Source organism: Accipiter gentilis, chromosome 19 (genome assembly GCF_929443795.1).
Source record: "Accipiter gentilis chromosome 19, bAccGen1.1, whole genome shotgun sequence".
In the NCBI taxonomy this organism is placed as follows: Eukaryota; Metazoa; Chordata; class Aves; order Accipitriformes; family Accipitridae; genus Astur; species Astur gentilis.
In genome coordinates this window covers 7,205,458-7,232,196 of record NC_064898.1, presented here as the reverse complement: position 1 = coordinate 7,232,196, position 26,739 = coordinate 7,205,458, and the positions used below count along the sequence as shown (strand labels likewise).

The 26,739-nt window shown below is 38.7% G+C and overlaps 1 protein-coding gene across 2 annotated transcripts in view; it reads left to right on the top strand.

The window, feature by feature from the left end:
- SGCG (sarcoglycan gamma) overlaps positions 1 to 26,739 on the top strand; it is a 158,208-nt gene that overhangs the window by 116,493 nt on the left and 14,976 nt on the right. For both annotated transcript variants that reach the window (XM_049823041.1, XM_049823040.1), the window contains exons 6-7: positions 3,293 to 3,412; positions 12,453 to 12,525. In XM_049823041.1, the coding sequence (XP_049678998.1) occupies positions 3,293 to 3,412; positions 12,453 to 12,525 (193 nt within the window). The remainder of the gene's footprint in view (positions 1 to 3,292; positions 3,413 to 12,452; positions 12,526 to 26,739) is intronic.

Here is a 26,739-nt window from a genome sequence, read left to right as displayed (position 1 = left end):
AATTAGCTGGGAGTGGAAAGGCTGAATTCCAGCTCTGTTCCAGTCACTGTTGGAATGGGGTCAGTGCATACATGGACCAGTTTAATTAAACTGGTACGTGTTGCATCTCTGGTTGTATCGGTATGAAGTTCTGTATGGACTTCATGCCTGAAATTTGCATTAGATAGGACAGATGAGAAAGTCAGTCTGCACAACATGCATTTGTTATCTATGCCTGTTTACTTTGGTTAGGTGAGAGAAAACAGAATTTGGTCCAAGGTATGTAAATGCTATTTAGTGTGTATATATTCATCCTAAATTCAAACAGTTAAGGAGGCTCATATATCTTATAACTCTTTTCTTTTGTCATGTCACATCTCTCTGTGAATTAGTCTACATTCCGTAACAATCCAATTAATAAAAACCTGTCTATTTTCTGGCAATATGCAGATGTACAAATTACATTAATCAATCCATGCTATTTGAGATAGGTCTTTCCTGTTCTTACTATGAGAAACATGAAAAATCTTTCTTTGACAAGATTGCTTGTAAAATAGCTTCAGCAAATCAGCAAATCGAGAAGATAAATGTAGTCCTAGAAGAGATCAAGTTAGGCCTGGTGCAAATCACACTCCTCCAGTTCTTTCGAATCCATTTTTTTCTTCCAATGCTTTATAATCAATGAAAACTTCTGTGTCTGCCAAGGTGCTGAGAAGGAAAGAGCAGAATTGCCACTATTGAGGCACGACAGTTTATTTTCAAAGATGACTTCCTTTGTACCAAGGAAATCAGTAGATAGCATTCCTTCTAAACATACAGTATCTTCATCACGTTAAAGTATTTTTCTGTGATCACGTGTAAGTAATTAACAATTATATATAAATTAACAGTATGTATTTCTGAGTCCTAGAGATATTGCTGCATATTGTTTACAGGCTTGCACCATAGTTCAAATACACTTAGCACTTTCTAATTAGTATTTTAAAGATTACCCACACTATAAAAACTCACAGCTTAGAATTGAATCTGTGGAAGGTCTTGGGCCACCCACTTCAAAGTACATATTCGTAAAATGTAAGTCTTCAGGATCTTCACTCAGGTATTAATTCTTTTAATCAATAAATATTCTGTAGCTATATAAAACTATTTGCTTCCAGCATGCCAGACCTACTAAAATATTGACAGCACTGAAAAGAAAAATACGTAACCTTGTCAGGGCCTACAGAGTAAGCATTCCCATTTTTATCTCATTTACTGGGTCTAACCCAGCAGATACTTTAATTGCATGCTTTTTAGAATGAGGTCCAACAATAAGCAAGATCAGGAGAAGAAAAGGTGGTAGTACAACTTTTCTCCAGCAGTCCTACAGCCAGCGTGTTGAAGCTGGAAGCTGGAAGCTTGGGTTCCCTTCCTGTGGAGGAAACAAAGGCTCCAAATAGTACCTTCATTTTCTATACAGTGTAAAACATCTTCAACGAAAGAGACCAAGAATCACCCCTAAATCCCTTCCAGCAAAAACGTGGTACCCTCAGTGTGCCTGAGCCACCCAACCTGTATCACGTCAGACAGCAGAGGCTTTGGTTTGTGCTTCCCACACTCGTGCTGCGCGCTGTAATCGTGGTGTTGGATGGACGGGAAGGATGAGGAAGTGCCCCTGCAGCACCAGTAAAGCTGATAACAGCCATTTTACTTAGGCCTTTGACTTGTTTGAATAAACAAGGATCTACCGATGCTACATAAATGGGCAGTTTCATTACTGAAGCTCGGCAGAAAACCTTAATTAAGATTTTCTAGGAAAGTATTGATAGGGATCCATCCTTGCCTCACTTAGCCAGAACTGCTTCTTTAGTTGTAAAAAAAAAAAAAGAGTGTTTTAACACCTTTTCACTGAATGAAGATATTTTCTGAGGTCCCTCTTTGCAATACACTTCTCAGAAATGAAATCACGTGCTTCAAAGGAGCTTTAGAGAAGAGCCAAACTGAGATCCATAAGGCTGTGCCTCGGTGCACATATCCAACAGAGTATAATGTACTGCAGAGCTCAGCCCTCTGTCCTGACCATTTTCAAGTAGAATCAATATAAGGTTTTATGGCTTAAAATTGTTGCCCTAGTTTAGGACATTACGGCTTCTATAACCCTTTCCATGTTTGATGGGCAATTAAACGCAATACTTTGCATCTGCAATTTGTATAGAACCTTATGGTATGCATCTCTTGCATCAGCTACCATGCGGATTTTAGGAAATACCTGAATGTATTTCTTAGCAGTATCAATCATCCATCATCTAATGCCATTTTAACATAAGATCTAACAAAAAACAAAAAAATCCTATTTTTTTTGAGAATTACTTCCTGGAATATATTTAACATTTATGGGAGTAGGCATGGTAAGACAGGTTCTTACTGGGAAGCAAGCAGCTCAGTGCCTCTTGGTCCCATGGATAGTCTGTGAATTACCTTTATTAAAAATTGCTGAAAAGGAGTCTTAACTGCTTTTACCATTCTCTGTAATTTTAATTCTGGACATAGATTTAAATGATGACTCTATCAAATAGACATTCAAACTTATGTGATGTGAATTTTTAATTGATCAAGTGTTAGAAAGGGGAATATTAAGGGTTTGATTTATATCCACTTACCAAGCCAATACTGTAGAACAGGATGTTTTACTGATTTTAGGATCTGGTAATATGTAAAGACTCTCTTGCACACAATTAATTTAATTTTTAGAGTGCCGGATCCAATTGCAAATACTCTCATAGCTTTTTGTAACTCTTCTAAGGTAACATTTGTTAGATATGTGGAGCTAAACTGGCATTTGTTATGAAGAGCTGAGGCTCCTGCTCTTATCTTGTATGGGGGTTTTGTAATTTAAAAGCATTTGAGCCTCCCTAATCAAAAGGGATGATGCCGCAAAGTCTTTGATAATTAGTTTCTGTGTTTAAAAAAAAAAAAAAAAAAAAAAAAAATTATAGACTCACACTGATCAAAGAATCTTAGCAGTTTCAACACCAAGAACATGAATGTTTGTCTTGATCAATTTGTGAGGGATTTCTTGAATTCCCTGGAAACCCAACTTGAAAGCATGACTCCAGGCACAGTTTTGAACAACAAATTAGATCATGTAAACAGACTTAGCCAATTTCAGTACTTACAGGGTCACTATCCTCAGAATATCTGGGCGCTTCATGATCCTTAATGTACTTAAATGAGTTACTGAATTATTAAGACCACAACTCAAATTATTAGCAATTTATATAGAAAGTTGAAGAAAGCTGATGTAATTATTCCATTATTCTACTGTGCTTTGCAGGTCCTAAAATGGTAGAATTCCATGGTCAGCAATTTCAGATCAACTCAAAGGACGGCAAGCCACTTTTTACAGTGGATGAAAACGAGGTTGTAATTGGCACAGATAAACTTCGAGTCACAGGTTTGTAACAGTTTAAGAAATGCCCAAATCACAGCCACAAAAAAAAAGCATGATAAAAATGGCATTTTTAAATACGTCATTGTGTGTGAACACAAGTTCTGGTTTTACCTCATGAGGAAATAGAAATCTGAAGATATTCTGACCTTTTCCAATAAATAATCAGTGAGAACTTTTAACAGCAAATAATATGTATATATAAATATGTATATATGTCTGTATGTGTGTATTTTATTTTAAAGCCAATGGTGATTGGAACTGTAATGGTGCATTTTTTTTCTGAATTACTTAATGTTTCCAGTGCAACTGTTGACTGAGGCTGAAAAAAGTCTACATATTCCTGTTTGAGTTTTATTTGTGAAAACTTTTTAGACTCTCTCTGATGTTTTTATATGGTTTTATCTTTCAAAGTGAAAGCCAATGTATTTCTGCTCTGTGTGTAGCACTTATGTCACATAATGGTATTTGTAGTATATTTCAAATGTCACCTGTCAAAAGACAAGTTTGTCTTAGGTTATTTCTGCAAATCACCAAAGTACTCATTTACAAAATAAGATATCAAAAGTTATCACGTGAAAAACTATTTCCTTTCATATGACCTGATAAAGTCAACCTTCATTTTCCAGGTGTAAGGGTGCATTAAAAGAGATACATCAAGGTGTGATTTCTCTTTAAGCGGAAGAGTCCATCAAAGAAAATACTGAAATTATCTTGTAACTTGTTTTCAATTACATTTTTAATATTTTTAACCTGATTGCAACTGTCATGTTTAACTTTTGGTAATTATTGGTCCTCTGAAATCTTGAGGTCTTAATTTTAATGAATATATTCATATTATTTCACTGTGCAAGACTACAAATGTGGTAGTAACTATACAATTAGTGTTTCAAAGCCAAAGTTAAGTTATAATAAATGTGCTAATAAATTTTGTTTATGCCTGAGGGTCTTATCTTAAGTTTTTTACTTTTTAACCTAATTGAAATTACAACTTTGTTTAACCAGGAAACCATATCAAATAATTATTGTTTGCCCAAGGGATGCTAAACTTTAATAGAAAAGCATGTTTAACAAAGATATGAAAAACTGCATAATTGTTAACTGATTTGGAAAAGGTCTATCTCTGCTCAAAGTAAGTAAAAATCATTCATATATGAGTTGAAATTGTTATGCTAAAACATGTATTCTGACTCGTCCTATATTAATCTTTACACTGCAAGGATAATTGTTTACTTTAGCAGATATTGTAGAAAGACACATTGCCTGTTTCTCTTTTACACCGTAGTACAATTCAAAAGCAAATCCATTAAAGTCAGTGAGGTTATTTCGGTGTAAAATTAATATAAGTGAGCGGAGATTCATGCCTACTTTACTTCAAATTAATTTGTTAAAATTGTGATTTAAATGATACTATTAGCATGAAGGATAAATTAGTAATACTTTGCATACTGAGATAATTTTTTAAACATTTTAGAGAAGGAGATCAATGTGAAATAAATTTTCAAAGGTTCATACCATAAGAAACAGACTACCTCTTAAAATACACAAAGAACATTTTGCAGTTTTTTATGTACAATATAGTGAACCATTTGATTTTGCTTCTCCTTATTTATGTGAATTATGAAAAGCTCAGTAACGATTTGTAAGAAAACCTGGTGGATTTCAACTAAAATAATACAGCAGAGAGCAAATGTCTGTGATTTATGGTATTTCAGGAAAAGTCTAAGAGTAAGCTAATCCAACCCAACAGCTCAGGAACTGTCATTTTCCAACAATTTGGTGTGTTTAACCTCATACCATTCCAGTCAGACATTTTCTGGCCTATGTGGTAGAATAAAATAGCAGCAGACACTCTGTTCTCCTAAGAAGAGCAAAAGCCTGGCGAAGGCCATGATCAGCGAAGTGTCTCAGATACCCCACAGCATCACAGACAGGTCTAGATGCCCACGTTGAGACAACTGAATTGAACCTCCAGTCAACACAGTCAATGCAGCCCAGAGCGTGAAGGAGACACCTAGACCTGGCATGTGGGGAGATCTTCTGCCGGCCAAGTGCAGTTGTCTACTTTAGGATGAGCTGGACGGCTCGCTCATCTTCCTTGAATGTAGTGGCTGAGTTCCGATGCTAAAACACAAACATCCAGCAGTGTTTGAAGCACCCTAGGGTATGTGAGACACCACATGGTATCACTTTATCTACAGGAGACACTTCCTTTGATCGTGGCAGCTGGAGGCCAAGCAGGATGTACAAGGGTATTTTAGATGACAGTAGGTTCTAGGCTTAGTAGATCAGGCAACTAAATTCTGCCTCTAGCTCGTCTGTGACACCTACGTCACAGACACTTAAATTTAAGTGTATGGAACTGAAACTCAGCTTAACCTTTCATGACGATTAATGCTACCTGAAGGAGCATGTACTCCAGTTACGTACTCTTTAATACTATTTCAGTAATAACCTGCATCTTTTGCAGACGCTTATTATGCTGCTGCGGAGGTATCAAACCATCAGCATTTTGTTCTGGTAGGGTTGTCACTGGTGACAGTGAAACCCACCTTGTAACAGCGCGTTGGCTGGCAAAGTGCCAATTGCTTTATCACTAACAATATTGTCATGACAGGAGTGAAGTCACAGCACTGGCTGCAAACAGAATCCTCCTGCACAAACGGCCCGAGTCCGTGGCCATAGGAGTCCTGTTTTTCACTCCCTCGCCTGCCCTGCAAACTTGCCAACTAGAAGGCTGTCCATAGAAGGGAGAGAATAGCCTCAAGTAAATAAAGTTATATACAATAGAAAAATAATTAGCATTCAGCAGATAGAAAATGGTCTCAACTACTGCACAGAAAAACTTTTTAACAAGTACAAATTACAATTTATACATCATAACTGTTGTATCGGATAATATTTTGGTGATGAGCAGGTAAGAAACTAATAGAATGCAGTTGCTTTACCCTCCACTCTTCTTGAAAAAAAAGCTGGTAGGGCAGAGGGGATCGGTATCTTTATGTACAAGCACATTGTATCAATCTTTCGCCAGTTTACTACTTGTCCTTCTGCTTGCTTGTCTTTCATAATCTCTTGAAGTATTTGCTGAGTATTGTTGGTGATTTTCTAGCGCTCTGTTCTGTGGAAAGGTTTTCGGTTTGAGTAGCTAACGCTGAAGTGCAATGTGAAGATGTGTGTTTAATTTAAACGCTTCTGCTCAGAAGGTAAGTTAAGTAGGAGACAATATGAGGGTATGAATAAACATTCTGTTAGACTTTGAAGAGGCAGATAGTCCTTGCTTGATAGGGTGGGTGGGGGGGTGTTAATGAACCTTGCTGACTTCAGTCCTCTCAGTAAGAAAATTAACATCTTGATCTTGTGTATTCTAGGATTAAATTATATTATGTTCATACACAATGGTGTATAAAATAGTAAATATAGTAATATTCATATCATAATTAATGTTCTTTCTTTACAGTTTAAAAAATAAAGTACGTAATGAAGACAAGACATCAGTTTAGGGCCATTTAAAAAAAAAAATTGCCCTGAGGATATTTTCTTTTAGTGTCATACTGTTCAAACGTAATGCTGTTTGATGAAGAAATTTTTCTCCCAGGAAGGCAAGCTTTTATTCTTGCTTTGAGGTGACAGCTCTAGAATATGCAAATGAGCCTTTTTATTCCCTCTTACACCACCACCAGCCCCCTTCTCGCCAGAGCGTTAACCCTGACGTTTCCTGCTGGCTTTCTTCCATTAGCCCCTGTTTCCATGCAAGTGATACTATCTCTGTTACCACTTACCTGTCTTTATAGAACCATAGAATCATTTAGGTTGGAAAAGACCTTTAAGATCATCAAGTCCAACCATAAACCTAGCACTGCCAAGTCCACCACTAAACCACGTCCCTAAGCACCACATCCACACGTCTTTTAAAACCTCCAGGGATGGTGACTCAACCACTTCCCTGGGCAGCCTGTTCCAATGCCTGACAACCCATTTGGTGAAGAAATTTTTCCTAATATCCGATCTAAACCTCCCCTGGTGCAACTTGAGGCCGTTTCCTCTTGTCCTATCACTTGTTACTTGGGAAAAGAGACCGACACTGACTTTGCTTTCAGAGCAGGGTGTCCGTTTTAGGAGGTGGGAGACCTGGGCTGAATTCCCTCCTTGGCCCAAGAGACTTCAGTCCTGCAGTCCCACCTCCCAGGACAGTGCTCTCTAATGCCATACAAAATGGGAAGTGCCCAGCGTGAGGGGACAGCTGGGAACAAGCACTTTTGATGTCTGCCAGCAAAGCGAAGCTCTGCCCCTGGCTACGTGCTGTCTCATTTCATCCTCTTTCATGGTTCACCTTCAAAAAGAGAAGGAGAGGGTGAGATCCCCAGAGTTGTTCGCTGCTAAGCGTGGGCTTCAGTCTCCTCCAGTGAGGAGGGAGTGCTCCAGTGACAATGCTGTTTTATAAAGGCATTCAGAAAGATTTTTTTAAATTAAAATGATGTAATCGCTGGGGTTTAGTGCTGACTCCAGTGCTCTTGGTTTGCACGGGCTGAGAACTAGCAATACAACTGGGCTTCTCTGGAGACTTTGGTCTCTCTGCACTCTCTGCCTTGTTTTTGAGCCACAGTGGTGCTTGGACCAAGAGACCTGCCATCCTGGACCAAGAGACAGGAGTAGATCCCTAAAACAAGGATCTGCTTTATTTCGAACAAGGCTTCAGCAACCATGACTGGACTCAGGCCTCACAAATCTCTCTTTGTATATATAGACGTTCTCCCTCCTCCTCTAATGAATTTTGCCAGGCTCCTCTTTCTGACATCTCTCTGTGCATATATGGTCATGATTTATCATCTTACACCCCTTTCATAGACAGACAAGTAGGTCATATAATTTCTTTTACAACCTTATCAAGCTACATCTCAAATGCAAACAAACACTATTCATTTTTATATCACCAGATATGAACTGCTGTGTAAAAGGTGCTGTAGTGATTGTATGGATTTCTAAAGATGACAGAGGAATTATATGAAAATCAGGCAGAGCACAGAGTAGAGCTCTTCAGAGACTGCCCACGCTGGTGATGTCTAATGTGGAGACAAAACTCACCAGTTGAATTTTAGAGACATCTTCTGAAGTCATTATTTATTATTTTGTATATATTGTATATATATTATATTGTATATCAGCGGTAGCAGATAATAAACTGTGTTCATGTAGTTAAAGTAGAAGGCTCCACTTACCTTTCATTACTCTGATGGCTAGATATGCCATTTCATGAGTCTGTAAGGATCCATTAATGTTACTTTTGCAAAATATTAATGAAAGTGATTATTTCCTTCCCTAATCTTTCTAATAATTGAAACTATATGGTTTATAGCAAGTGGACTAAATAAAAAATGGGGTTTTTACACAGGGACATAGCAGGGAAATTTATAAAATGGAAACATAAGACTAGATTTTTAATAGCGGTAAACCAGTGTCATACCATTAGGTTCCATGGAGCTGCTCCAGTAGGGACTGGCCATTTCAGTGCTTTCAATCTGAGGACTGTATCTACAGTAACGACACACTATAACATGCAAAGAGTTAAGGTGCTTTACAAATGTGCCACTCAAAATACTTCACTGGATTAGAGGCTCTTCAAGAAGGACAGGCTGGAAAGGCGAGGGGGGAGTTGCCCTTTATGTGCAAGAGCAGCAGGAATGCAGGGTGCTCAGCCTTGGGATGGATGAGGAGCCAGCCGAGAGCTTATGGGTCAGGATTAGAGGGGCAGGTCAACATGGGCAACGTTGTGGTGGTTGTGTACTGCAGACCACCTGATTGGGAATAAGCAGATGAGGCCTTCTTCGCCCAACTGGAAGAAGCCAAGTGATAGTTGGTAAGTCTTTCTCTGCAGAATAGGAGTGTTATAGAATGCTCAGCTTTTCCTACAGACCTTAAAACAAGATGGAAATTAATCTTGTATCCAGAAACTGCACCAAGATCCTCACTATGTGACACTATTGTTTAGATCAAGAAATTGGCACAAGGTCAAATTCTGCCACCGTGGCCATCATATGTAAGGATATGCAGCAGTGTGGCAAGGCATGAAATTTCAAACTATGCAGTTTCATACAATTGGTATTGCAAGAAACTATGCAGCTTATCTTAAGAGTGGGAGTTCACTCGTATCGTATCTTCATTGTACCTCATCCTACGACACTGCAGCTTAGCTGGTACTGAAAATGGCTGAAAATTAGCTGTCTAACAGAAAAGGAAATGGATTCCAAACCATACTCAAGTGGAAGAGCACACCATAGAAGGTAGGTTGGTATAGGAGATGCATGGATGAGTAAGAAAAAAGGAAGGGGAAAATAAAGGAAATTAAAAAATGCCTTCCACAGTCATGAAGCCAACATGTGCATCCATAACAGCATTTTGTTCAGTCAGAACTGCACTTTTGCTGCAGGTCTGATGGTTCTGACAGTTCTCACATCCCACTGGTTTATACCACGGAGGAATGAGGGAGCAAATACAGTGGATTCCTTTTGGATGAAACCAAACTGAGAAGTGGGCTCCAAAAATGCATTTACTTCATCAAAATTGCAAATTTATTTTAAGTCCACAGGATGAGACTAGAGTTGGTCCAAAGTAAAATCCCCTAAATCTTTATAGTATGAGCAGCAGATCTTTAGCACCAAGTATAAAAAGTATAAAACTACAGTTGGGAGACATTAAGATGAAGCTATCTCCCCTGATAAATCATGTGTTTGGAGATCATTCGAAGTTACTGACAAGAAAAGTCTTTTGTTAGCACAGGTAGTATTGTGACAGTATATATTTCACTGAAATTACAACCCATTCACTATAATCCAAGAGCGAAGAAAACAGTGAAATGCTTGCTTTGCTAAGAATTGTCAGGTAGGACATAGCAGAATAGAGGACAGTGAGGAATCATGATATATTCTCAAAGGACCACAGTATCAGAAGAATCACATTTGAGGCAGTCCCTCAAGGAAAACTTGAACGCATTGCCACCTCTAGCTGGCAAGCAAACTAAGTCAGAAGTTTTGACAGATCAGCATATCCCTGCAAAATATCTTAGTTGTACCAAATCAGCATTTTCTGACAGACTTATTTAATTCCTTAAGTTTGTTGGGGTTTTTTTCATCATCTCCAACGTGTAAGGTTGCCACCTTGTAACACCCACCAGCAAAAATAGAAGAACAGGAGAATAATTAAGTATGTCTGGCCAGACACTAGGTTTTATCTTGCAAAATAATCTTAATGCTAATGCAGAAGGGTTAAAGTCCTGCCTGAATTAATGAATTTTATATTTTCCAGTGTTACATTCATTCCAGTTAGCAGATCCCAGAAAGACTCATTTACTTAAATTGATGATGGAGATATCAACAATAAAATTTAAATAGAAGCTTAGAAATCCATGCTTCCTTGAAGTGGTGAAGTGATTTAGTATGGTAATTCTTATATTTTGTGCACTTCTCTTCCATCCAAGCTAAGGAGATTTCATTCTAAGAAATCATGATTTCAGCTAGAGCTCTTCTCACAAAGCAGCACATTCCATGCGTTCTTAGGACATCCTGAGACCTTGCCCCCAGCCCTCATGAAGTGATGGTCTTCCTATCAGCTGGCTCTGCAATGTATTCATTTTTAATGGTATCTCTTGATTTCACTTTTTTTTTTCCTTCTGCCAAGTTCTCTGTGGTTGCCCCCACTGATTTTTATTATCTTTTTCCCTTTATACCACATCTAATACATCTATTCCATCCACACCATACTTTCTAATCATCTATTTCCCTTTGCCTTTCCTTCCCTCTGCCTGATTCTACGTGTACTTTCACTTTTTCATCCCAATCTCATCAAGTCTTCCAGGCAGAAGACAAAACCCCCAGTTTTCTTTTGTTTACACGTATATTTGCATTTAATATGTTAACTGTGATAATATTTAAATAAGCATGCACATGTATGCGTGCATATTCGCCAGCCTGCAGCTCAAAAGGGGTCCTAAGAGTTTGTTTCTCTGGATGGATTCCAAAGCCCTGACTTAGGGCTTTCTACAGCCCAGAATTCTTTCCTGAGGGTAACTGCATTCTGTTTTAATTCAAAGAGCAGCCAGAAAAGCCACATTGAGTAATATCATAACTATTAAAATAGAGTGTCTTGCTACGTATTCACCTGAAAAGTGCTTAGATATGTGAATCCTCTAAGCCAAGAGAAGATACTCCACCTAGGGCCTCCCCAGTTTTGGATGAGTGCCTTCACAAAGCCAATGAACAGGTGAGAGACTCCACCCTTGCTGCAGCTGATGGCTTTTAGCTGGTTTTTTGAGCCATCTCTGTTGCTGAGGGGCTTTTGCACTACTTCAGCTAATTCCCCGATCCCAGCGAAGGTTAGGTGGGAGATGGTCCTTGAGCTGGTGATACCGCAGTGACGCGAGTCCTCAGGAGGGCAGAAATGGAGGTGCTTGGAGAACTTTCAGGTCCAACGGGGAGGCTTCTCTTGGGGTTGGGTGCCCGCTGTTTTCTCCTCGTTGGGTTGAAACTACTCATTTCAAGAGGTAGACTCTGATTCTGTACTCATTACCATTTTATGTGCATAGATACCGTTTTATATTCAGCAAGTCTGTGCAAAAATAGGGGAAAATCTTTGATGAAGCTATGCACCAGAACTTGTGCTATGTATAGAATAGTCTAAAATAAATATGATTATTTTGCTCTGTAATATTTACAAAGGTTTTGTAGGATTTTAATCATCTCAACTCTAGTGGAAGTTATATTGTAAAAATCTTATTTACTTATTTTTTTGTCCCAACCAGTGTAAAATTTCTCTGTCTTCAAACTTTTTAGATTTCATTTTAAGAACTTACACCTGTACTTTTACGTGTGTATCATGTTGTTTCAGTCAATACTGTAATAGTAGGACAGTCAGTATATTTTAATTGTCTTCTTAATTGTTAATATCTGTTTTCTTACCTTCATTTCTGATATCAAAGTGGCCATATAAATCCCTATTGCTATTTTTCTTACTTTTGAACTTCTACAATATAGTATTTTTCTTTTTTTTGCAGGGCCTGAAGGAGCACTTTTTGAACACTCTGTAGAAACACCACTTGTGAAGGCAGAAGCTTTTAAACAGCTCAGGTAAGAATTTATGCATAAAAACATAAATCTAATAAGTAAATGATGTTTGCTGTAGATACATATTTCTGAACATGGGATTTTCAACAGCATTTACATAACTAGTAACTTTTTTTGTTTTACATGACAAATTACTGTTTTGAAGGAAAATTATACATTGCTCTGCAATTTTGAAATATATTATGAATTTTTTATTGCTGATGGTGAGTGTATAAAGCCACAATAATGTGGAGAGTTTTTCTGTAAACTTCTATTTTTTAGTTTTGAAACCCTTAGGTATGACTTTTTCTGCTATGTTATAATAGAAATTGCTTCTCTGCAGCATGTCATCGACCTACAATTAGTCAAGATTTTTAGAAACTAGTATCAATCTGAGGAAATGGACTAATAAGAAAAATTTGGAAATGTGCAAAGCTCCGTATGACTAAAGAGCAGGTTGGGGTGAGAAAATCATTATGAAGTACTTTGTAAGTTTCAGAGTTCCTTAATTCTCGGATAGCATTTCTTTGTCTGTTGTTCTATGTAATTTTGAGTGTCCCAAATGAGTTTGTAATATGTCGGTTACGATGAGGTAATAAGCTCAAATTACCTTCTGTTCCTGAACATGTTACATTTCATTTTATAAGCCAGTTCAAAGAAAGATTTGAAATGGAAGAGGATCTCTTTAACAATGAAACTTCTGTCCTCTCTTACATTGACAATTTGCTACTTCTGTCATAATTTCTCCACTTAGTGTTTTTCTCCAATAGGAATAACTATTAGAGAGTAGTGGAAGATGATTAAAAGCTGTCAAGAACACTGTCAGTATCTTGGTGACTGAATTTTCAAATTGAGAATGGCAAATTGAGAGGGAGGCTATAAAGATACTTCTTTTAATTTTCTCCTTGATATTTAAGATTTACTTACAGCAAGATACCTTGTGCTTGCATTTGAAATGAGCTCAAGACATTAGTTTTTTACATGTTGATGTCCACTTACAAAAATGTGTGTCTTCTACTATGGTAGAATTTGGATCTGACAGACTTTGACCAATATGTAGTATTCTGCATTGTAGTGAGTGCTGTCTGGTCTTGTAGGGAGAGTATTCATTATGTGGTAAATTTGTCATTTCCTGAGATCATCTCAATTTTTATAAAGTAGGACACTGAATTTTGTAATTACAAAGTCAAGAAGCTCTCTGCAAATTTTAATTGGGTACATATCAATTGTTTTCTGTGGCTGTTACTTCAAATGTATCATCAGTTAATATTTTAATGGGCTTAAATCTAAGAGTTTTATCCTATATCCATTATGCTATATTACATTTGAAGTTCGTATATGCTCTTCATTTAAAAACAATTACACTGTTTCAGACTACATACAGCTGTTATTATAAATTTTCACCTGTTTTTGGAATAGGATATCATTTGAATGAGAATACTGCGATTAGTTCAAAGTGTTTGTAAAGTTCTTCTGCATGGATGAGTGTACCTCGTGGCTTATCTCTCTGGCAATTTTTACTGTGTCAACTATAAACACGTGTTTTAATCTAGAATGTTGCTATGTGTTAGCAGATCTCAAGTGTAATAGTTAAAATCCTATTCAGTTCTGTCTTCAATTAACTTAAAATAGTAGGAAGTACAGATTCTTCCAGAATATACAGAAGTTTGCTAATAATTATAATACTGTCAAGGAAGTACCTACATGGCCACATCAACACTGATAGTTGTGACTGACATTAGTATTTGATGCAAATCCAAAGCTGCTGAACACCTGTACTGGAAACCGAGTTAGCTTAATCCTAAGAAAAATACTGAATATCAGGGCATGAAGCTGTGCAATGTATACAACACTCACTGATGTCCTGTCAGGCCTTTACCCACAGCAGTTCAAAATGCCTCATTTCTTGAATTTATTTTTTTTTTTTTTTTTCCCCTTCTGTCTTTACCACCCATATTCAGTGTCAAGTCTGAAAGCAGAGATAGCAATGATTCCATCGAGGGCTTCTGGGGAGGATCAAGAAGCAAATATATTTGCCTGCAGTGCAGATGCTAAGTCAAGATGTAGGCAGAGATGACCAATTTACAAAGCTGTTCCTGGAAAAATGTTGCTTTCAAGGGTAATCTTAAATGTCAGTGTAAACAAAATTCATGCATTCCTTTGTGAAGGAGCTCAGAAAACTTTACCAATGAATGGCTATTTTGTAATGCTTTATAAATATTCTGTTTCATTCCACACTGTTAAATACAGGAATCTACCTACTGAAAAGCACTTCAATATTAGAATTTAAAATGCAATTTTAAGTATTACTTTTCTATTTTAAATTTAAATATCCTTCCTTTCCAGATTAAGGTAGTGAGTACCAAGTTATAGGTAATATAACCTATCTGCTCACCTCAAGCCTTAACTCCACGCACGCTTTCACCATCTATTAATCTTCTGCTATTTTTCCTCTATTTTTCCTTCAGTGGTTGTGCTGTGCCATGTGAATGTGATGTGCTGGATGAATGTGATATAAAGTGCCATGGTATGCAGCATTAAATACAGGGAATACTGCTTCAAGAAAACCCATCTGTTTCAAATGTAGTTGCATGTTTCAAGGAGCTGACTGGAAAGCTGTTAATGCTCATAACTTTTCAGCTTGTGTCATATGAACGGAGGCCACATTCACTCTCTGTCTTTCAGATTTAGGGCAGGATTGCAAACAAAGCTGACACAAATGGCCTTCTGAATTATGCATTCTGCTGGCTTTCCTGTCCAAATGCTGAATTTCAAGGTAGACTGCTTTTCTGGAAACAAAGAGATAAGTGTGTTAGAACATATCTTTTTATAGCTTAAGTAATGGAGACAGAGCAATGCAATTGTACTGTGGTCAGTAACTGTCTTCTCATTCCGTAATTTGAAGGAAACATATAGAGTCCTTTTCAGTCTAATAGATTGAATTCTTGACTCGCCCATAAAGAAAAGGAGATGTGCTTGCACTTCCAACTGGTAGGAAGAATTATAACAACAAAATCTACATTTCAAAATTGAAGTTTTCCGAGGTTTAAAATAACATTGTCTACTCTTTAATTCCTTTCCTGGAGTTCTTGTATCTAAATAGGATACCTAGTTTCCATTTACAGAATTTGTTAAGACTTTAGGACCTAGTGGCGACCTAAAAACAGGGTCTTGCATGTAGTAAGTGTCCAACAACCATCTCAATAGCATGTTTATAGTTAGTGGGAAGATTTGGGTATATCCAGGAAATATCCTCAGCAAACACCACTGAGGAAGTACCTGCTTAAAATGAGCCAACTGTAGCCAGTGGGAACAGAAATATGTCTGAACTCCTTCTCTGAAATTTAGTTGCCTGATATAGACAAGTGCCTACACAGCTTCCAGGTGCAGGAGTGCTCCTTTGACGTAAGCGCCGATCTGCTAGGTCACCTCTCCTCTCCTTTGGCTGAACCTGCTTTTCTGTATGGTCATGGGAAGCAAGAGGAAACACAAGTCACTCTTGTGTTTAGGGCATTCGGCCATGAGTAGGAGGAGACCAGGGGTCTTCAATTATGGTTTAAAAAGTAATCCTGGAAGAAGAACCAGATGAATGTCCTGGCCACTAGGTTATCTCCTCTTTGTTTGTTCTGTTTCTTGCCAGATTACTTGCTTGTGCAAGACTGATATTCAACGCAGGGATTGCCACAATCCAGCCCTTTACTCCCACCAAACTATTTTGCAGTCTGGTAAATAGAGATAACGGATACAGGTTTCATTCCCCTCAAGCTGAGGAGGGAATTGACCTGATGCTTCATAATTCCTTGCTGAATAGAAAAATCAATAGGATTGTATTATAGCACTATACATATTGTAATATCTCTTATAATATATATTTTCTATATTATTTAGAATATTATAAAAAGACAGAAAGTGTTACCTTTTCCATGGATCTCCATGAAAGTGGCCACGGCCCTTGAACTTTCATGTGTATTTGGCATGTTGAGAACTTGCCTCAATCAGGTCTACTGGGGCTTCCACAGAATTTAGCTGCCACCTCTAACTGGATCACAGCAAAGTTTTAATGGAAAACAGACACCTTGCTTTCCAAAAGTAGGAAATTAAACAGAATTGTAGAAGCTCACATTCAAACATGTATCTTGTGACCCAAAATGTAGGTGGGAAATCTACAGCAGCAACTAATGGAACTAGCTGCTATAGACAGACATTTCTAGCAATTCCCTAAAAGCCAGCTTCTCCCCAGGTTCCGTGTTAGGTACTGGAATAGCCTTTTTGATATTATCCATTGTCTCATGCCAGCACGCATACCCTTTTATATCCCCAGTTATCAAATAACAATCGCTATGTGAAAACTAGTGTCTCAATTTAGACATTTTTCCAATCTGATGCCAACATATTTTTCTGGTAATTTGTAGCACTTTATTATTTAGGATATTATTCTACTCCTCCTATATTTTATGTCCTTGAATAACACATAACTCATGCATAGTTTTGTCATTTTGATACTGTTCACTTCTTGTGATCTACCTGGGTTGTGGTTTTCTAAGGGAAAACAATGGATGAGCAAAACTCTTTAAATCTCAAAACAGTGTTTCTGAACTGAGCATTTGAATTTCCCAAACTTATGGAAATGTGCTTACAAAAGTGACATCTTTCCATTCATTAATTAACTGTATACTATGCATAATTAATATAATGGTCATGAAGGAGTACTAGCTTTGTTCTCATATTTGCCATACATGGATGTCTGACAGTCAGCAACTGCGCCTTCTGAGCACAAGTCCTGCGGGAAATCACTTCCAGTACAGTCAGTTTGTGGTATTTTGCCAGTTCTTAAACTGAGGGGTTACATCCAAGTTCAAAATTCCACCCTTCTTGGATTTGAAAACCACTATAGCAGGAATGATGTCACTGATGTCACTGTTCCAGACAGTCAACTTTTGTCAGAGTATGATTATAAATATATATATATATGCTGTCTGAATATGGGTATCTTTAACAGCTTAAGGGTATATTCTGAAAAGATTTCAATGTTTCCCAGGGAAACAGAAATATTTTAAACAAATGTATAATATTGGCATTCACTAAAACTTTAAATATATAATTTGAGAAGTATTGCTTCATATTTTAATGAAATACTGATGTCCAATGCTTAGAAGCATGAAAATATACATTTACTAGCTTGTGACTTGCATGTTATAGAATATTGGTAATTTGAGGCCATAATTATACATCATCTAGGTATTTGTTTAAGGTAAATTACTGATGGATTGCTGGTAGACCTCTCTATATATTCAGAATAAATATGGCTGGCCCCTTTAATTTTTACTTCTGTTCTGTGGCATCCAGTAACTCCACTTTCCTTCTGGCTTCTACTTCTCTCTGATCCTTTATGAAGGCTTACTTTTCTCCTTTCCATTCCCCATTGATAATATGATTTGATCATGGGGGGGTTTACATGGCACTGGGCTTGCTAGCGACAGATGGTATCCAGTTATCTCAAAGGGGTAACAGAATCCTCGCTCATGAGATGGCGGGGCTCGTAGAGAGGGCTTTAAACTAGGTTTGAAGGGGGTAAGGGATAAAACTAGGTGCACCAGAGATGAGCCTGGGGGCAGCATGCCCATGTTAGGGGTGGATTCGATAGGGCAGCTCAAGTGCAGCTATGCCAACGCACGCAGCATGGGCAATAAACAGGAGGAGCTGGAAGCCATCATGCAGCAGGATAGATATGACTTAGTCACCATCATGGAAACATGGTGGGATGACTCCCGTGACCGGAGTGCTGCAATGGATGGCTATAAGCTCTTCAGAAGGGATAGGCAAGGTAGAAGAGGTGGTGGGGTGGCTCTCTGTGTTAGGGAGGGTTTGGACCGTACAGAGCTACATGGTTGTGATGACGTGGTGGAGTGCATAAGGATAAGGATGAGAGGGAAAGCCAATAAGGCAGATATTGTGATGGGAGTCTGTTATAGACTGCCCAACCAGGTTGAAGAGACGGATGAATCATTCTACAAGCAGCTGGCAGTAGTCTCAGAATCATGTGCCCTTTTTCTTGGGGGGGACTTCAGCTTTCCAGATGTCTGCTGGAAGTACAACACAGCAGAGAGTAAACAATCTAGGAGGTTCCTGGAGCACATGGAAGATAACTTCTTGACACAGCTGGTAGGTGAGCCTACCAGGGGAGGAGCCTTGCTAGGTCTACTGTTTACAAACAGGGAAGGACTGGTGGGAGGTGTGATGGTCAGAGGCCGTCTTGGGCTTAGTGACCATGAAATGATAGAATTCTCAATTCTTGGTGAGGCAAGGAAGGTGGTCAGCAAAACCACCGCTATGGACTTCCAGAGGGCAAACTGTGGCCTCTTCAAGGCAGTGGTTGAGAGAGTCCCTTGGGAGATGGTCCTGAAGGGCAAAGGGGTTCAGGAGGGATGGACATTCTTTAAGAAGGAAATCTTAATGGCTCAGGATCAGGCTATTCCCATGTGCCGCAAGTCGAACCGCTTGACCAACCTGATCTCCTTCTATGACCAGGTGACCTGCCTAGTGGAGGAGGGGCAGGCTGTGGATGTTATCTACCTTGACTTCAGCAAGGCCTTTGACACTGTCTCTCATGGCATACTCCTTGAGAAGCTGGCGTCTCATGGCTTGGACAAGTGCACTCTTCGCTGGGTGAAAAACTGGCTGGATGGACGAGCCCAGAGGGTTGTGGTGAATGGGGTGAAATCCAGTTGGCGGCAGGTCACAAGTGGTGTTCCCCAGGGCTCAGTGTTGGGCCCTGTTCTGTTTAATATCTTTATCAATGATTTGGACGAGGGGATTGAGTGCACCCTCCGCAAGTTTGCAGATGACACCAAATTGGGAGGGAGGGTTGATCTGCTCAAGGGTAGGAAGGCTCTACAGAGGGATCTGGACAGGCTGGATCCATGGGCCGAGACCAATTGTATGAGGTTCAACAAGGCCAAGTGCCAGGTCCTGCACTTGGGTCACCACAACCCCATGCAGCGCTACAGGCTTGGGGAAGAGTGGCTGGAAAGCTGCCTGGTGGAAAAGGACCTGGGGGTGCTGGTCCTTCAGCTCATATTCACTGCTGAATATGAGTCAGCAGTGTGCCCAGGTGGCCAAGAAGGCCAACAGCATCCTGGCCTCCAGGAGCAGGGAGGTGATCGTTCCCCTGTACGTGGCACTGGTGAGGCTGCACCTTGAGTCCTGTGTTCAGTTTTGGGCCCCTCACTACAGAAAAGACATGGAGGTGCTGGAGCGTGTCCAGAGAAAGGCAACGAAGCTGGTGAGGGGCCTGGAGCACAAGTCTTATGAGGAGCGGCTGAGGGAACTGGAGCTGTTTAGTCTAGAGAAGAGGAGGCTGAGGGGAGACCATATCATTCTCTACAGCTACCTGAAAGGAGGTTGTAGCGAGGTGGGTGCTGGTCTCTTCTGTCAGGTGGCTGGAGATAGGACAAGAGGAAATGGCCTCAAGTTGCAGCAAGGGAGATTTAGGTTGGATGTTAGGAACATTTTCTTTACTGAGAGGGTTGTCAGATGTTGGAGTAGGCTGCCCAGGGAGGTGGTTGAGTCGCCATCCCTGGAGGTATTCAAAAAGCACGTCACTCCAGAACATGGTTTAGTGGGCATGGATGATGGTTGGACTTGATGATCTTGAAGGTCTTTTCAAACATACATGATTCTATGATGCTATGATTTCCTTTTGCACTTGAAGTATTTGCTAGGGTTAAACTGTGTAATAAGACAGAAAGGATGGAAACTGAAGTTGTGGGGTTTTATGGTCGTATGAGTAAGAATTATGAAGGAAATCTAGAAAGAGATGTATAGAAGCCAACCAGGGTAAAAACACTTGCTAAATCATTGCTTAATCATATTAGTAATACTAATGCTTACGTGCTAATTGCTTAAAAATACTGACTAATTGAAGTACAGTGATTTTTATTTGCATTCATTATGCAAATCAAAAGCCCATTCAGTCTGAAGAGTGAATTACGCAACGGAAAAGTAAATCTACAGTTATGATTCAGTATTTGTAAAGCATCTCTGCTCTCTGACTAGTGAGATGTTTCTACTGCAATGTAATTCTATGAGCCCTGGCATTAATTTGCTAGATATAAATTTGCATTCATATACTTTACTGCATTCAGGTTAACTAAGAACACCATCAAATACTTCTTTTGGAAGCTTAAAGGATTTCTTTCCATTGATCTGATGGACTCATATCTGTGAAAAGGCATAGTTTAGAAGGATCAGATGATACAGGACATCATGTTTATCACCTTTTCAGAAGCTTTTCCAACTCGGATATTTAAACACATCTTATTAGCAAAGGCTTGGGTACCACTTCACATCTGGTCTTCTTTTAAGCAATGATTTTACTTGAAAATATTAATCCTGAAGTGAAAAGACATTTCCAAGCACAATCTGTTTTCTCTGTCTTGGGTTACTAGCTCTTTGTGTGCACCCATGTTCTTGCAAAATCTGGTTCATTGCAATTTAGTCTGCAAACTATAGTGCTTCACCTGCAGGGCATATATATCATTTTGTGTATGGGCCATAGGACCTTAGGAGGTAGACTTACCTCTGCTGATTAGATCATCCTGCCTTCTGTAATTCTGAGTCTGCAGAAGGACTCAGTCCTGTTCTCATGGAAGGTGTGTCCCTCCTACCTCAGGAGGAAAACATTTGGTGACCGCTGGGAGCAGAGACTTGGCTCTCCTAGCGAGCCCGTTTCCGCACGGATGTGTTGGCGGTCGGAGCTGCTCTCCTGAGCACCTGCAACACCTTTCCTGTTTCGGAGGACTGCTGCCCTCTGAAACCAGTGAGGGATAGAGAGATAGATGATAGATGGATACCTCAGTAACAGGGGGAGAGGAAATCCATGCACTGATGTTAGTGGCCTTTTTGCCAGGTAAGATCTCCCTGAGAACACATGCCGTGTTTCTGCCCGCTGCCATAGCTGACTTTGACTCAAGCCAGGCAGGTGGCCAATACTCTGAAAAAACTGAGGCTTTAGGAGGAGATGTCACTTAACACATTAAAATCAATAGGAGTTGTTTCTGCTGCTTGTATGGGACGGTCATTTACATATTTTCCATGGCTGCTTACGTCAGTAGTGCAAAGACCAAAGCTCTAATGATTTCTATACGTATACTGTTGAACTGTGTACTTGACAACGTCAGACCGCTCGGTGAGATTGCTAAAATGAACTTGTCATCAGTGATTACAGCATATTGCAGCAGAGCGCAAGCCACCGTGAAAACTTCATTAATGATCGTCGCAGTTAGAGACACCTTGCAGATGACCACCTGGAGCTCTATTTGTAAGACTATGATTGTGCTGTCACTGGTCTAAGACGTAATGTTGAGCTGGGTAGAGCATCCCTTACATGATCTTTCACCCACATACCTGTCGGCACATATATCAAGGGCGCTGGGGGGGAGGCATGAAACGGGAGTCACCCACCATAAAAGTGTTCATGCGGCAAACACTGGAAGAAGAAAGGGAAGCGTTTCCTGATAACAGTAATTCTTTCAGCTATCACTGCTCGCACCATCACTACTCACGTTCTTTCCCTTCTCCCTCAGCCTGTGTGTGCAGTTGTGATACTTCAGCTGTGAGGAATCTGATGAGAGCGTGGCACATTCAGCCCCTGTACTAATGAATCGCAAGAGGGGAAGGGTATGACCTGCTTGTCAACAAATCCGTCTTCACTTGAGTGTTTCTTTTTAGGCAGAGCAAGTGGACACTGTGAACAGCATGTGCCAAAGAATTCCAGTTACTTTAAATCTTTCTACACTTCTGCATATTAAAGAAAAATTTGCTTGATATATATATAAAAGAAAGGCATAGCAAATTTCAACCCGGAAGATAATTTTATGAAAATATTCATAATGAAAATGCTAACCAGGTTTTTTACAAGTGATACAAATAGTGTTATTATATGAGAGTAAAATCTTATAATACAATAAGTAATTTTATAATATCATTAAAGTCATTTGAAAAAGATAGCCATGCTGGAAACATCTGTGATGTGCCAGATTCAATCACATTCAGTGGGGCCTTGGCCGTTTTTAATTACCTGGAGAGTCAGCACATCATAAAATTGAGGTCATCACAGAGACCTCTTCTGAATTAGCTCTGCTTACCACTCTTTATCACAACTGTCAGTCTTGAGAAAAGCTTCTATTTTAATCATATCTCAGTTCTGATCTTTAGTCTTTATTCCTTCAACAACTCTGCATTGAGTGACAGTGGACAAACAGGCAAAAACACCTTAATATTTAAGATGGATGGAGAACTAGTAAACAAATAACTACACTATAATAATCACATCCGCTATGCTTTTGAGTAGGTTATAAATGTTGCTTTAAATTGCTTTTATAGTCTTTTCAATGTACCATTAAAACTGGGCACTGTTTTGTTCTCTTTTTGAGAACATGCAAGTGCATTTGTACAATTCTTTTTATATTGCTTACATAAAATAAGTTCTGTTAACCAAAACATTGGGAACTGGAAACATCTGTTATTCAGATCTGGCTTTGTAATTGTGCTTGTGCACAGAGATCACCCCTAAGCCATAAGCAGTGTTAATGCCTGCTGTGTTTATGCTGAACAATTCCCGTGAATCCAGAATCTCATAATTGAGCTTTACTGGAATCATCTGTTGTCACTCATTTCAGATTTAGAACATAAATTTGGAACAAATTTGGAACACAGACTATTTCAAGAAATAAAACTATGATGGGAAATTTTTTATTTAAATTAAAGGAAAGGAAAATATGCTGAAGAACATACCAGCTGGCATCTTCAAGAGCAGCAAATAGTCCCAACATTTAAGAATGCCACCCAAAAGGAATGGAGTGCCTCAGGGATCTGCCCTTTATCCTTAATAATTTTTAGCATAAGACAAGATAAGCTAAAAAAAAAACAACAATAGACTTACTTATTTAAAAATCAACCACACTTCCTATACATACAGAGTAGGGTTAAAAAACCAAAAACAAACCAAAAACCCTCATCTGTATTTTCCTAACACTTTGACTGGTCATAAATGATTTCTTCATTGTTTGTGCATGTGACTCGGCCGATAATTCAGCACACGCTTCTGGTTACTACTCAGCTCTTACATATTCAGGCTTCATTCATACAACAGAGTCCAAACCTAGAGGACCTGTGTGTGCCCAGAATAAGCAGATGCATCTCAGATGCTCATCCAGATTTAGAATTCCCCTCTCTCTGCAAGCAGAAACATTCATTCATTCACTGAAGTGGGATCTTCCCACAAACCACCCACACAGACGCATTTTCAGAGTCCAATATACCTGGAGCATGGCCCCAGGGGTTTACAACTGTTGGGCAGATAGTTCAGGTGGAATTGATTCAACTCATTTAGACATTTAGAGTGTAGCTATCTACATTGGATCTCATCACCTCTTGGTGGAAGGCAACAGTTACTGTTAGGGCATGTTAAATTTTATCCTAAGAGAGATATCTAAAATAGGTCAGATTAATTATGCCCTAGCAGTGCCTATTTCTCTCTATTCATTTTGCAGGGTGCACAGGGGATCACCTATACACCTTGCTATAGGCAACTATTTTTTTTTTTTTTTTTTTTTTTTGAGGAATTGCACACTTATCGACTATGCCATATTTGGGTAAGCTCCAAAGAAACGAAAATTCATCGCAAGAAACAAGGCCACGCACTGTGCTGGGAAATGTTCAAATCCCAGAGTAAAGCTTTTCCACTTGTAACCATATATTCCATAAATTCATCTAAATTGTTAATCATAGTTTATAGAACCTTGTAACTAGGATTAGCAAATGCTGCCAGTTACTGACTCTTGTTTGATATCAGGCAAGAGATAGAGTCCTTCCAAGCTAATAATTAGCTTGGAAGTGCTGGCCATGCTAGAACTTTATCTTTTCAGGAAAGTCGTGACACCATCATATTTACCTAAAAGAAGTGTCTTTTCTTTCTAAGTTGGTAAAAATCCGTAGCTGTCTTTTATACTTACTAAAGACTTTGAGAATTTCAGAATACAGTCTTAATGTTTTCATTGCTATAAATTTGCTGAATCTCCTCTTTCTTCAAAACCTTCTACATATGTTCTGCATGAAATTAAATTCTTTTTTATGCTGATCTTAATAATTGTGCATCAGCCTCCCATGTTTGTATTTACATGTATATTTATTGTCTTCTACGGTTGTTCCATTGACTCCAGCAATTCTTGCTCCTGTACTGCTCTGTACCACTCCAATGTCTTCCTGTAATTTACTTCTTTCTTAAAGCTTATAAATCTGCAAATTTGTATCAGGGAACAGCACAATCTCTCTTTTCTTTTAATCTTGGTTCATCAGATTGCCTATAGCCTGAGGCACAAGAGAGGATGAAAACCTTATATTGTTTGTGCTTTCCTTTCATGGACTTCTTAACAAAGAAGTCATTAGAGGAACACAATCCAGTTTGGTTTCTTGGGTCCTTCAGCTCTGCTGTTGCAATACTTAAAATTTAGGCACCCTGATTCAGCAGTAGAGCAAACAGCAGACTTGACTGTATATCCAAGCTGTTTGAGTTACAAGATTGTAATAAGTCCATGGATAAAATCATTTAAATATAGGATTAAGCATGGATAAATGGATAAATTTATGTATGGAAAGCTTAATTTATCCATAGAGTCTGATTAATTATCATTTTATTTCTATCCAGTGATTGTCTACTGTAAAACACACACGGTGTCAAAGAATCCATTGCTGCAGCAGCTCAAGATTCTATAAGGTTATTATAAGATTGTTTTAGCTTTAGAAAATGCATTCCCTATAGGTAAGCTATGCTTAGTTGAGCCTAGTGAGTATTCGTGATCTGACTTCTTGGTTTCTCCATTCCACCACCAAGTGGCTCTTCATCAAATATTGACTCCATTGGTATCAATGGGATTTTATCATTTCACTGTGGCTCCTCTTCATTCCAGCCAAGCACAATAAGCCCAGCTGTCTCATGTATGATGACAGCTCCTTCCAAAGAGCTGGCAGAAAGGGAAATATGAAAGTGGTTCACTGGTCTTTTTTTCCCCTCCAGAGTAATGGTCGAGTAATGAAGTGTTCCTCATCCTTACCAACACAGACATCTGGGAGGGGAATCTAAGAAACTTTGTGCTGTCCAGAAAATCTAGCTATAAAAGTAACATTGGCTTTTTAAAAGATATTTCCTTGATCATACAGAATCCATTACAGATTTGAGAGTTTATTTTTAAGCTCAGTAACTATGCATTATTAACGCTTTATACCTTGTTGATATCAAACAAAAATAATTGACTTAATCTTATTTTTATTTTCCAAAGGAATTATTTTTTTAAAAGAAAGAATCCTGCAGCAAAATTATACATGCCATACAAAAGTCCTGTACTGCTATTAGTAGCCTTCTTGTAACAACTGCTAGTGCTTCACACATTAGGACTGTCAGTATATGTATGTATGTAAATGTCAGGAACATTATTGTCCCAAGAAAGAAGGCTACCAGGACAGCAGAGCCTACTACATCCTTGTGTAATTATTTCAGAGTAGCTCGGCTGTTATTGGAGTATTTGGGATGTTTTGGTGCATTACGATGTGCATTTGTGTCTATTTTTTAGAGGTCGGAGATGTTACAAACTGCCAGCAAAGCCCAGCACATTTTGAGACCTTCCCAAGTGATTGGAGACTAAATGATAGACCGTCCAAAATGACATTTTCATTAATGCATTTAAGCAATAAGCAGAAGAAAGTCAAGAAAAAAGTGACTTTTAAAACCAAATTACAACAAATTGCTCCATTATTTTTTAGTCTCTAAATTGCAACATAGTGCCACTGAAGATTTTTTAAAAAAAAGCTTCAAAATTACTAGAAAAATGAGGTGCTTTATGTACAGCCAAATCATTTTTCTTTAATGCAGTTCCTAAGTATGTATACTTGCCTCTGAACAGACACCCTCATAGTCTGTTTCTCTGAATTCAGTTGCACCCTATTTATTTTCTTGTGATATTATCAGACAACTTTTCTGTATTTTCACAAGATGCTGGTGATCATCTTTTTCTATTACTGGCACAAAAACTTTTTTTGGAGAGGTATTAGCCTTGGTGTACTTAAGTTGAAAGTACAGTTCAAATACTAAGCTGTATCTTGTGCTACTATAAGTTTTCCTGTAAATTTGTCTGCAATGAAATAGCCAGATGCACTTGGAAGAAACTGCAAAAAAGTTTTCAT